The following is an 11,975-nucleotide window of genomic DNA, read 5'->3' on the forward strand; positions in this document are numbered from 1 at the left end:
GTTACACTCCTGTACAGACGATGGCGGTAGAGAACTATTGATTAACCGAAGAAGAACCAAGCAGCGCGCAAACATTTACTTCCTGTGTTTTCTGGAAAGTGTGTTGAGAGAGGTGAGCTCTAACAGTTTCAAGTCAGTTTATCTGCACACATACAAATGTTGATCTGTTTAATCTGTACATTTGTCTGGTCAGTAGCACCAGCTATCAGTTCGAGGTGATGAAGCTTATTAGAACTGTTAACTAGCTAGCTAATGCTAGTTAGCGTGCCTTACCACTTCATTTTACTGTACCTGCTAGCCAGTAGTAGCTACAGCTAGTTAGCAAGCTAAAGTACCCAGCTAATGAGGCGATGTTTTTGTTTTGTTGTTGTTCCAGGTAGAAGAGCGCTAGGGGACAGTTGTTAATCATGGATATTCGACCAAACCACACCATTTACATCAATAATGTAAATGATAAGATCAAGAAGGATGGTAAGAATCACAGTGCATCTTTGTTCCAAGATCATGTAGTTAGCTACAGCGTTCCTTCAGAACTAGATAGCAATTTATCCTCTTGTACTGGAGCTGTAGTAAGTTTACATAGATTTATTTGTCTGTGTCGATGGTCTATAAGTAACAACAGTGAAGTAACATTTGTTGTTGTTGCCTTCTAGAACTGAAGCGGTCACTCTATGCCCTGTTCTCGCAGTTTGGGCAAGTCATGGACATTGTTGCCATGAAAACCATGAAGATGAGAGGGCAGGCATTTGTGGTGTTCAAAGAGCTTGCATCAGCTACGAACGCACTGCGTCAACTTCAAGGATTCCCTTTCTACAATAAGCCCATGGTAAGTTATTACTTGGTAGTTGTGTATGTCATTTTCACAAATGGCAGTAGTACAGGGTGGTATTCATTACCGTATATGAGCAAAACGTTTTGCACAGTAGCAGCAAAACATTTTGCAATGAAAACGGGAGTTTCAGACACTTTCTCCGCTTTTCGGTCTGTTTTCTACCATTTGGTTTCTTGTGAATATGACCCAGGTCTGTGCTTGGCATACATCTGATTGTACTTATCTCTCATTTTCAGCGCATTCAGTATGCTAAGACAGACTCAGAGGTGATCTCCAAAATCAGAGGCACATTTGGGGACAAGGACAAGAAGAAGGACAGGAAGAAGAAGGCTCAAGATCAAGTGGCCAATGTGGCCAAGAAACCAGCACTGGTGAGACTAGTATATAACATTTTCAAATGTTATTAGTCACAAGCGCCGAATACAACAGGTGAAATGCTAACTTACAAGCCCTTAACCAGAAATGCAGTTTTAAGAAAAATAAGTGTTAAGTGAAAAATAAAAGTAACAAATAATTCAAGAGCAGCAGTAAAATAACAGTGGCGAGGCTATATACAGGGGGTACCGGTACAGAGTCAATGTGCGGGGGCACAGGTTAGTTGAGGTAATTGAGGTAACATAGAGGTAAAATGACTATGCATAGATAATAAACAGAGAGTAGCAGCAGTGTAAAAGGGGGAGGGGGGCAATGCAAATAGTCTGGGGAGCAAATTGATTAGCTGTTCAAGAGTCTTATGGCTTGGGGGTAGAAGCTGTTAAGAAGCCTTTTGGACCCAGACTTGGCGTTCCGGTACCGCTTGCCGTGCGGTAGCAGAGCGAACAGTCTATGACTAAGGTGACTGGAGTCTTTGACAATTTTTACGGCCTTTCTCTGACTGCCTGGTATGGAGGTCCTGCGTGGCAGCACTACCCTCTGTAGTGCCCTGCGGTCGGAGGCCGAGCAGTTGCCATACCAGGCAGTGATGCAACCAGTCAGGATGTCCTCAATGGTGCTGCTGTGGAACCTTTTGAGGATCGGAGGACCTGTGCCAAATTTTTTCAGTCTCCTGAGGGGGAATAGGCTTTGTTGTGCCCTCTTTATGACTGTCTTGGTGTGTTTGGACCATGATAGTTTGTTGATGTGGACACCAAGAAACTTGAAGGTCTCAACCTGCTTCACTACAGCTCTGTCAATGAGAATGGGGGTGTGCTCGTCCTCCTTTTCCTGTAGTCCACAATCATCTACTTTGTCTTGATCTCTTTGAAGGAGAGGTTATTATCCTGGCACCACATGGCCAGGTGTCTAACCTCCTCCCTATAGGCTGTCTCACCATTATCGGTGATCGGGCCTACCACTGTTGTCTCTGTTGGAGTCGTGCCTGGCCATGCACGCATGGGTGAACGGGGAGTATAGGAGTGGACTGAGCACGCACCCCTGGGGGGGGCCCCCAGTGTTGAGGATCAGCGTGGCGGATGTGTTGTTACCGACCCTTACCGCCCAGGGGCGGCCCATCATGAAGTCCAGGATCCAGTTGCAGAGGGAGGTGTTTAGTCCAATGGTCCTGAGCTTAGTGATGAGCTTCTGAGGGCACTGTGGTGTTGAACGCTGAGCTATAGTCAATGAATAGCATTCTCACATAGGTGTTCCCTTTGTCCTGGTGGGAAATGGCAGTGTGGAGTGCAATAGGGATTGCATCATGTGGATCTGCTAGGGTGGTATGCAAATTGGAGTGGTTCTAGGGTTTCTGGGATAATGGTGTTGATGTGAGCCATGACCAGCCTTTCAAAGCACTTCATGGTTACAGACGTGAGTGCTACGGGTCGATAGTCATTTAGGCAGGTTACCTTAGTGTTCTTGGGCACAGGGACTATGGTGGTCTGCTTGAAACATGTTGGTATTACAAACTCAGTCAGGGACAGGTTAAATGTCAGTGAAGACACTTGCCAGTTGGTCAGCGCATGCTCAGAGGACACGCTACGGAGAGCGTGATCACACAGTTGTCCGGAACAGCTGATGCTCTCATGCATGTTTCAGTGTTGCTTGCCTCGAAGCGAGCATAGAAGTAATTTAGCTTAGCTCGTCTGGTAGGCTGGGCACCTCGGCTGTGCTTCCCTTTGTAGTCTGTAATAGTTTGCAAGCCCTGCCACATCCAACGAGAGTCAGAGCCAGTGTAGTATGATCCAATCTTAGTCCTGTTTTGACACTTTGCCTATTTGATGGTTCGTCGGAGGGCATAGTGGGATTTCTTATAAGCTTCTGGGTTAGAGTCCCGCTCCTTGAAAGCGGCAGCTCTACTCTTTATCTCAGTGCGGCTCTTGCCTGTAATCCATGGCTTCTTGTTGGGGTATACGCCACAGTCACTGTGGGGATGACGTCATCAATGCACTTATTGATGAAGCCAGTGACTGGTGTGGTGTACTCCTCAATACCATCTGAAGAATCCCGGAACATATTCCAGTCTGTGCTAGCAAAACTGTCTTGTAGCTTAGCACCTGCTTCATCTGACCACATTATTATTGACAGAGTTACTGGTTCTTCTTGCATGAGTATTTGCTTGTAAGCAGGAATCAGGAGGATATAATTATGGTCAGATTTTCCAAATGGAGGGTGAGGGAGAGCTTTGTACGCATCTCTGTGTGTGAAGTAAAGGTGGTCTAGAGTTGTAATACTTTTCCCTGGTTGTACATTTAAAACATGCTGGTAGAAATCAGTTAAAATGGATTTTAGTTTCCCCTCATTAAAGTCCCCGGTCACTAGGAGTGCCGCCTCTGGATGAGCGTTTTCCTGTTTGCCTGTAGCCATATTCAGCTCATTGAGTGCGGTCTTGGCGCCTGCATCGGCACATAGGCTGTATGTATGCTTCCCAAATGGCATCCAATTCCCTATACTATATATTATAGTCAATCTTTTTGACCAGAGCCTATATGCCATCCTGTACGCTTTTGAATGTAGCCAGTCATTTTACTCCCAACGTGATTTTCATAACTTGTTTATCTTTTATATTAACAGGGATCAGCCAGCACAAACAACGCTCCAACGACCATGCAGGTAAGCCTTTCTAGCCCTATCAAGTATAATAACCTAGAATGTTAAGTGAACTTGTTCATTTCCCTTTTGCTGAGTAAACTCCGCATCATATACATCTCAGTGGCGTTGTGAGTGTACCTCCGACTACATCAAGTCGTTATCAGTCAATATTTGTACCTTGTACCTGTGTTCTTTTCTTTGGGTGCTGCCACCTGGAGTTTATGATTTAAAAAAAAAATTACTCTGTGTAACCCACAGTTTTTCAATAGAATATGAAGTTGGTGACTTCAAACATGCACTACCACGCGTTGCTTCTAGAAATGATTTGATGCTAACAGTGTACCTGTGCTTGTCCCGATTGTTATAGAGTTGTCAGTGGGAGTTGGGCTCCATAGTTTTTGATAAGAATTTGCTTTCTTTGCATCTCCTGCCCCCCCCCCCCCCCCCCCCAAATGAATCAGCTGAGCAATGACGTGGCTGCACCTTCTCCGTTAACAAACAACAGCCCCCTTTGCAGAGGTTGTGTAAAATAATGTTTCCCTAAAAACGACGGATTGCAGCACCCAGAGAATAGAACATAGTTACACAGGAGAAACATGGGTACAAGGTACACATTTTAAAGTATCGACTGATACCGACTGGAATAGGGGGTACACTACGCCGACAATCATCACAACTCAACTCCATTGAGATGTCTATGGGGTCGTGTTTACTCAGCCCCTTGTGAGTGACTAAATCACTAGTGCTGATATGGACTCTTTAATAAGCGCAATGTTGCCGTGCCTTGTATTCTTGCAAAAATCTCTACTCTCACTACTTTAGGAACATTTTACTGTTTGATGCGCCCTGTTTTGGGTTAACGGTTGGAGTGCTACAGATAGTCTGGTCCGCTTATTGACTAAGCTGTAACAAAATGTTTTATGGGACGGTTTCATGTGACAATTAGACTGATTTCTTTTGTCTTTTTAGGTTCCAGACAATCCACCCAACTACATTTTATTCCTTAATAACCTGCCAGAGGAAACTAATGAAATGATGCTCTCCATGCTGTTCAATCAGTGAGTATTGAAATGATCTTGTTGTCAAATGAGTAAACTAGCCTAGATGCCCGATTTGCATTCATTCAACTTCGGCAGCAATTGTTATTGAGTCTGGCTCATGAACTTGTGAAATATACAGTAGTAGCTTTATATCAGGGTTTCTTGAACTATGGGGAGGAGCCCTGGGCACGTGAGAGAAGTGGGTTGCGTGTTATGAGAATACATGTATAATCACACACGGTTTCTTCTTAATTTGGGTCGTTGGAGGACGATTTGGGTCACAGAAGGACGGTCAATTTCTCATTTGGGTCGTGAGGCTGAAAACGTTTAAGAACCTCTGCTTTATATCATTCACATTAAAGACTTCACCATTGCCAGGTGGTGAAGTCTTTTGATATATTATATTTTGCAGCATGGTAACTGGGGCTCTGTTCAAGAGTGTGCAAAACTATAGAACATTCAAATAGAAATGCCATGTAGAAAAGGGAGATCACGTCGGCTCTATCCCATTACATTTGTGATTTCTGAACATTTCCTTTCTCTCAATACACCTGTGATTTCTCTTTTTTTCCTCGTAGATTCCCTGGTTTCAAAGAGGTGCGACTCGTCCCTGGCAAACACGACATCTCCTTTGTAGAGTTTGAGAGCGAGGGCCAGGCGGGAGTGGCCAAAGACGCACTGCAGGGCTTCCGGATTACGGCCCAATGCGCCATGAAGATCACTTATGCCAAGAAGTAGTTCCCGCGATGACGTCACTGGACAGGGGACACATATTGGACTCTGGGTTAGAGATTGGTTGGACCCCCTGATTGTTTTTCCCCCCTTTGTTTTTATGCATCGACTGGAGTTTTCCTAGTTTTCTTTTGACTGATTTCTGTGCCGTCGCTGTGAGGTGGAGTGTGAAGAGAATCCTCGAAACATCGTCTCTATTTTATATGGCACAGTAATAAAGGACTTTTGTGTAACTGTGGTGGCCTCAGATGCTTCCTCTGACATGTTCTGAATTTATAGCCCTGGTCCCGAAGGCCCCAAAAGGACAGCTGGTGATTGTAGATTCAAGCCGAATAACATGTAAAAATGTAGTGCCATGATATCCTTACTCTCTGAACATAAATGTGAAATAGTTTTCTTCTGCAAATTCACATTGGGGATGCTAATCATTGGTCCAGTGATCAAGTGGGCAAATTGTTATAGTTCCCATCCCAGTCACATGTAAAAAATGGTCAGATTTGCCAAATCCGCTTCAGCGAGGGAGAGCTTTGTACGCGTCTCTGTGTGTGGAGTAAAGGTGGTTGAACATTTAACATGCTGGTAGAAATGAGGTAAAAACGGATTTAAGTTTCCCTGCATTAAAGCCACTAGGAGCGCTGCCTCTGGATGAGCGTTTTCTTGTTTGCTTATGGCCGTACACATCTCATTGAGTGCGATCTTAGTGCCAGCATCGGCACATAGGTTATATGACTTATGGTCAGATTGACCTGAATACAGTTATTACAGCTCAATTTAAACTTCAGAAACCCCTCTAGCCAGTTCTGTTGGGTTTAGCATCTGGGCTCTCCTGCAGTCATTAGCCCAAAACAATACTTAAATGTGGCTGGGTTGACTTTCTGAATTTGAATTGGAGGTTAATGCAAAGCTCTTGGATCAGCATTCCCAACAATAGTAAATTCTCTAGTATTCATTCAGACTGTTCAATCTTTTTGATCTAGCACTGTCTGCCTGCCTTCGTAATACTTCAGCATCTCAACTGACAGGCACATCAATAATATTGTCTACGAATATATAGTCAACACAACGTGTTCATCAGATGTCTGGTGAAAGCTTGTGCAGACAATGGGGTCAGCAATTTCCAAATGAACCTTTGTCATTATACCTTCGTCATGAAGTTGTATATGTTCCCTGGAGCAATGGAGAGAGAAGGGTCAAATGAGAAACCGATTTATCTCCCAAAGATATCTCAAGTGTGATGGCGTCACGACGAGTCCAGATGTTCACTGCTTTTGACTATCGCACGCTGTGATAAATAAAGTGCCTCGTGAAGATAGGACACATTTTCCATTGGGGGGGGGGTGTTCTGGTAAATGGTCCAACTGGTTTAAGATAAGATACTGTATGGGTGCGTCCCAAATGGCGCCCTATTCTCGTATTTAGTGCTGCTCCAGTCAAAAGTAGTGCACTTTTTGGGTAATAGTGTGCCATTTAGGACGTGTGTCTGGATATTGATCTGCTCCACTTCTAACTGGTCTGCTTGAGCGGTAGTACTATATTCTGCTCTATATTAGCACTGACTGGCATCAAAGAGAGCCATTTCCACAAAGCTAGTCCTCTACACATGTCCCAATGTTTTACTGTCAGGGTAATTGAAACTTAATTTTACCAGGCAGGTACCACACAAACATACACACTCATGTGTTGGCTCAAAGTGCAGGATAGAGTGCAGTCACTGACCGATTGTTTGGGTCCCCACTAAGGGACTCTGGATTTCCTCCCACACATACCTACACTGAGTGTGAGGAGCATTAGGAATACCTCAACTAATATTGAGTTGAACACCCTTTTGCCCTCAAGGGCATGGACTCTACAAGGTGTCCATGTTGACTCCAATGCTTCCCACAGTTGGCTGGAATACCTATGGGTGGTGGACCATTCTTGATACACACGAGAAACTGGTGAGCGTTAAAAACCCAGCAGTGTTGCAGTTCTTGGCACACTCAAACCGGTGGGCCGGTGTACTTTCCCATTCACATTCTGAATTGCACACATACACAATTCATGTCTCAAGGCTTAAAAATGCCCCCCCCCCCTCCCCATCTACACTGATTGAAGTGGATTGAAATGAATAAGGGATCATAGCTCTCACCTGGTCAGTCTATATCATGGAAGAGTAAAGAGTTCCTAATGTTTTGTAACCTCAGTGTATATTATCTAACCCTCTATACCTATAACATCTATAGAATCTATATATTCTGATGAGGTTGTGGATCCGGAGTCTTTCAAGGGGACTGTTGCCGTGTGCGAGACCTGGAGAGGCCTACAAGCCACTGTCTCGCACCTACTGTGAAATTTGGTGGAGGTTTGGTGATGATCTGGGAGTGTTTCAGCAAGGCTGGAATCGGGCAGATTTGTCTTTGTGAAGGACGCATGAATCAAGCCAAGTACAAGGTTGTCCTGGAAGAAAACTTGCTTCCTTCTCTTCTGACAATGATCCCCAACTCTGAGGATTGTTTTTTCCAGCAGGACAATGCTCTGTACCACACAGCCAGGTCAATCAAGGTGTGGATGGAGGACCACTAGATCAAGACCCTGTCATGGCTCATGCTGCCAAGCATACCCTTATAAAACGGACCATCCTACCAATCCTCGACTTTGGCGATGTTATTTACAAAATAGCCTCCAATACCCTACTCAATCAATTGGATGCAGTCTATCACAGTGCCATCCGTTTTGTCACCAAAGCCCCATATACGACCCACCACTGCAACCTGTACGCTCTTGATGGCTGGCCCTCGCTTCATACTCGTCGCCAAATCCACTGGCTCCAGGTCATCTATAAGACCCTGCTAGGTAAAGTCCCCCATTATCTCAACTCGCTGGTCACCATAGCAGCACCCACCTGTAGCACGTGCTCCAGCAGGCATATTTCACTGGTCACCCCCAAAGCCAATTGCTCCTTTGGCCGCCTTTCCTTCCAGTTCAATGACTGGAACGAATTGCGCAAATCACTGAAGCTTGAGACTCATATCTCCCTCACTAACTTTAAGCACCAGCTGTCAGAGCAGCTCACAGATCACTGCACCTGTACATAGCCCATCTGTAAATAGCCCATCCAACTACCTCATCCCCATACTGTTATATTTTCTTTTTGCTCCTTTGCACCCCAATATCTCTACTTGCACATTCATCTTCTGCACATCTATCACTCCAGTGTTTAAATTGCTAAATTGTAATTATTTTGTTATTGACTGTATGTTTGTTTATTCCATGTGTAACTCTGTGTTGTATGTGTCAAACTGCTTTGCTTTATCTTGGCCAGGTCGCAGTTGTAAATGAGAACTTGTTCTCAACTAGCCTACCTGGTTAAATAAATGTGGGGAATTTTTTTTATAAGATATATAGCACTGACAAATAGCCATGTTGTGTGGTAACAACATTCCCAGTGAAGTAAGAGCAATTGAACAAAACCAATGGGTTTCCCACCAAAAATCCATCACCTGCTTTAAGTTAGTCCTATCACACTGCCCTTCTAGAATCATATGGGAGGAAGTTACTTGGAGGCCACGTGCTCCTATTAATCATTGCTGACATGCCCAACTATGTAAAAATAGCTATTTAATCTCCCATCTCAAAATGCTAAAGCATTTCCAAATGATTGCTATGTGCAGGGTTTGGTAGGAAGCCAAGAGACTGTAAGCTCCATAATATCATTTCAGGTTTGGGATATAAATAATTTGCCCTAGTTAACAGTCCCATCAATCAAGTTCTACATTGTGACAGATTTTCCAAGAACATTCAAGATCATTCAATAACCTCAGAGATCACTTGGTCTTTCCAACTCCCTGGCATATAAAGCTTGACATAAAACACCTTGACACTCATAACTCAAACCTTCCAACTGGTTTCTTTGCATTGTCTGTATTTTCCTTGTGTTCCCAGGTACATGGCCATCGTCCACCCTATGAAGCCTCGCATGAAGTACCAGACGGCCTAGAGCCTGATCCCGGGAGTGTGGATCGTACCCATCGTCATCTCCATCCCCTCTGCCTACTTTGCTTCTGAGACCACATACCCGCACATCTCCAGTCAGAGCCACAAGACCTTCTGCGCCCAGGTCTGGCCCGTGGGATCACCAGCTTTACTACCACTCCTACTTCCTCTTCATCTTCGCCCTGGAGTTCGCCGGGCCCGTGGCCGTCAAGGCCCTGTGCTACGCCAGGATCTTGCGGGAGCTGTGGTTCAAGAGCGTGTCTGGCTTCCAGACAGAGCAGATCCGGAAGTGGCTGCACAGGCGCAGAGGATGGTGGTGGTGCTGATTCTGGTGCTGGCTGCCTACGTGCTCTTGTGCTCTGCTGGGCACCGTACTACGTCTTCACACTGGTGTGGGACTTCCATTCCACACTGATCTCCAGGGACAGGAACTCCCTGGTGGCCTTCTACATTATCGAGTGCGTCGTCATGAGCAACGGGGTCATCAACATGCTGTGTTTCGTGAGAGTCCGCGACAACGCCAAGTGCATGCGGACAGTGACCAGGCTGCTCTGGAAGTCTGTCAAATGTGCAGCGGAACGACAGCGGATGAGCACACCTCGTCTTTACGCATGACAGAGGATGTAGAGTGCACACGCCTGAGATAGAGGCCTGATCCTGAGATGATCGACACTATCGAAAGGTAGAACCACCAGTAGGCCAAGTGGATTCTGGCATGTTGCACAATTTTCCCATTCTTTAAGATCCAAAAGGGTGAGATATAAGATTGAGTCAAGGGAACGGTTTGGCGTTGGACAAGAGGTCCAGACAGTTGACACAGAGTAGGGCTGCACGATAATGGCAAAAAATCTAATAGCGATTTTTCTGACCAAATATTGCGATATACAGTAGATCAAAACACTTCGGTGAATTATATAAATACAATTTACATTTACAAGCTAAGTGGAAAGCAGCATTGTTCTTGTTTGGAACAATGTGTTAACTGCATTTGACCTAACAGAACAGCATGCAACCTTAGAGTGAATCTAACAGCGAGGAGGAAGAACTGCACTGCTCAAGTGACAGGAGGCGGGGGTTTGTATGTGGGAAGCAGCCCCAAGAGAGATGACGGAGTAAACTATAAAAACGGACATTACACGCAGCCGAGTGTCGTTTCAAAATACTGCATGTTTCTGCGATACGGACATTGTACATGTCAATATTGCGATTTTGATGTGAATTTGATTGATTGTCCTGCCATGTTGATAACTTAATTCATACTAGTACAAGGCCTCACATTGTCACTGCTATCATGGAGGACATTTTGAAAAAACATGAAAGTTTAATGGAATTAGAATTTCTTCACAATGTGGAATCACTCACGAGGAGGGCATTAGACTTTGAAAGGATTTTTCCACGTATTTATTCAAGAGGCTTGATTTGATGAAATCCTGGAGGTGAAATCCTGGAGGTTACCAAACAGGTTACTTCAGGTGGTTATTTCAAGTCTCTATGTCTTACAATAAGTAATTGATCAGTTTATAGTGCTTTCTAATACACATTTGTATATGAAATATACAACATATTATCATTTAAAAACTAAGAGCGCTCTCGATTCTTCTTCAAAAACAATTATAATCCAAGAGAAACGAGCAGACTTATCGAATCGAAGAATCTAAAATCGAATTGTGGCGCGGGGCTAGATAGACAATTAAGAGTTAGGTTAGATCAATTAATTAAGACGTGCTTTCTTGTTTGACTTTTTTTTTTACCATGCATACTCTCAAAACACATGATTGAATAACATTCCATTCACAAATCCTGACACATGACTTTACTTTGACATTTCCTAACATGCCATTCCCCACCAGCACCTACACGACAGTGCTCTTATGGCAGGTAATCATGAGACCAAGTGGAGAATACTGTGTAGTGGTGCACCATTAACAAAGAACATAATCCCATAATTAAAGTATTAATCTACCAAGCCAGCTACCAAAATGGCACAATACCAAGTAAGCATTTCACGTTGTATTCGCTGCATGTAAACAAATCAAATTTAATTTGACAATGGCCATCAGAGGAATCACTCTGTAAAGCCTGGCATGTGACAGGAGTGAGATTGGGGGGAAATAACCGCTGCAAGTTGGTGCTGGTCCCAGATCAGCTTCAAAAGCATGGGAGGATCTTTTTGGTGACATTGTCACTGCTTCTTTCGCTATCAATTAGTTCCTCAGTTTTCATCTGTAATGTTAAATAAATGGCTGAAAGAAATTCACTAATGATAATCTGTTCAGGTAGAGGGTGAAATAAAAATTGAAATCACCAGGTTCAAATTGGCGTTGAAATTCCTCAGGCTACTTTGAGTTCTCACTGCTAACTTTTGGGATCTCAATAATGATAACTATAAACGA

General features: G+C 44.1%; 1 protein-coding gene and 1 pseudogene across 3 annotated transcripts; both read left to right on the forward strand.

Annotated features, from left to right (window-relative positions):
• Positions 1 to 8: 8 nt before the first annotated feature.
• On the forward strand, positions 9 to 5,845 carry LOC109889860 (U2 small nuclear ribonucleoprotein B''-like). Of its 3 annotated transcripts, none has more exons than XM_020481627.2 (7): positions 9 to 112; positions 377 to 471; positions 654 to 826; positions 1,069 to 1,203; positions 3,821 to 3,859; positions 4,808 to 4,896; positions 5,457 to 5,845. In XM_020481627.2, exons 2-7 carry the CDS (start codon positions 408 to 410, stop codon positions 5,614 to 5,616), a joined length of 660 nt encoding a protein of 219 aa, XP_020337216.1. In that variant the 5' UTR covers positions 9 to 112; positions 377 to 407; the 3' UTR covers positions 5,617 to 5,845. The 3 variants fall into 3 exon arrangements, with proteins under 3 accessions (XP_020337216.1, XP_020337226.1, XP_020337235.1); XM_020481637.2 differs by having other exon boundaries at positions 106 to 215; XM_020481646.2 differs by having other exon boundaries at positions 111 to 132.
• Positions 5,625 to 10,229, forward strand: LOC109889253 (prokineticin receptor 2-like; annotated as a pseudogene).
• The last annotated feature ends 1,746 nt before the right edge of the window (positions 10,230 to 11,975 follow it).

Source organism: Oncorhynchus kisutch, linkage group LG1, assembly GCF_002021735.2.
Source record: "Oncorhynchus kisutch isolate 150728-3 linkage group LG1, Okis_V2, whole genome shotgun sequence".
Lineage (NCBI taxonomy): Eukaryota > Metazoa > Chordata > Actinopteri > Salmoniformes > Salmonidae > Oncorhynchus > Oncorhynchus kisutch.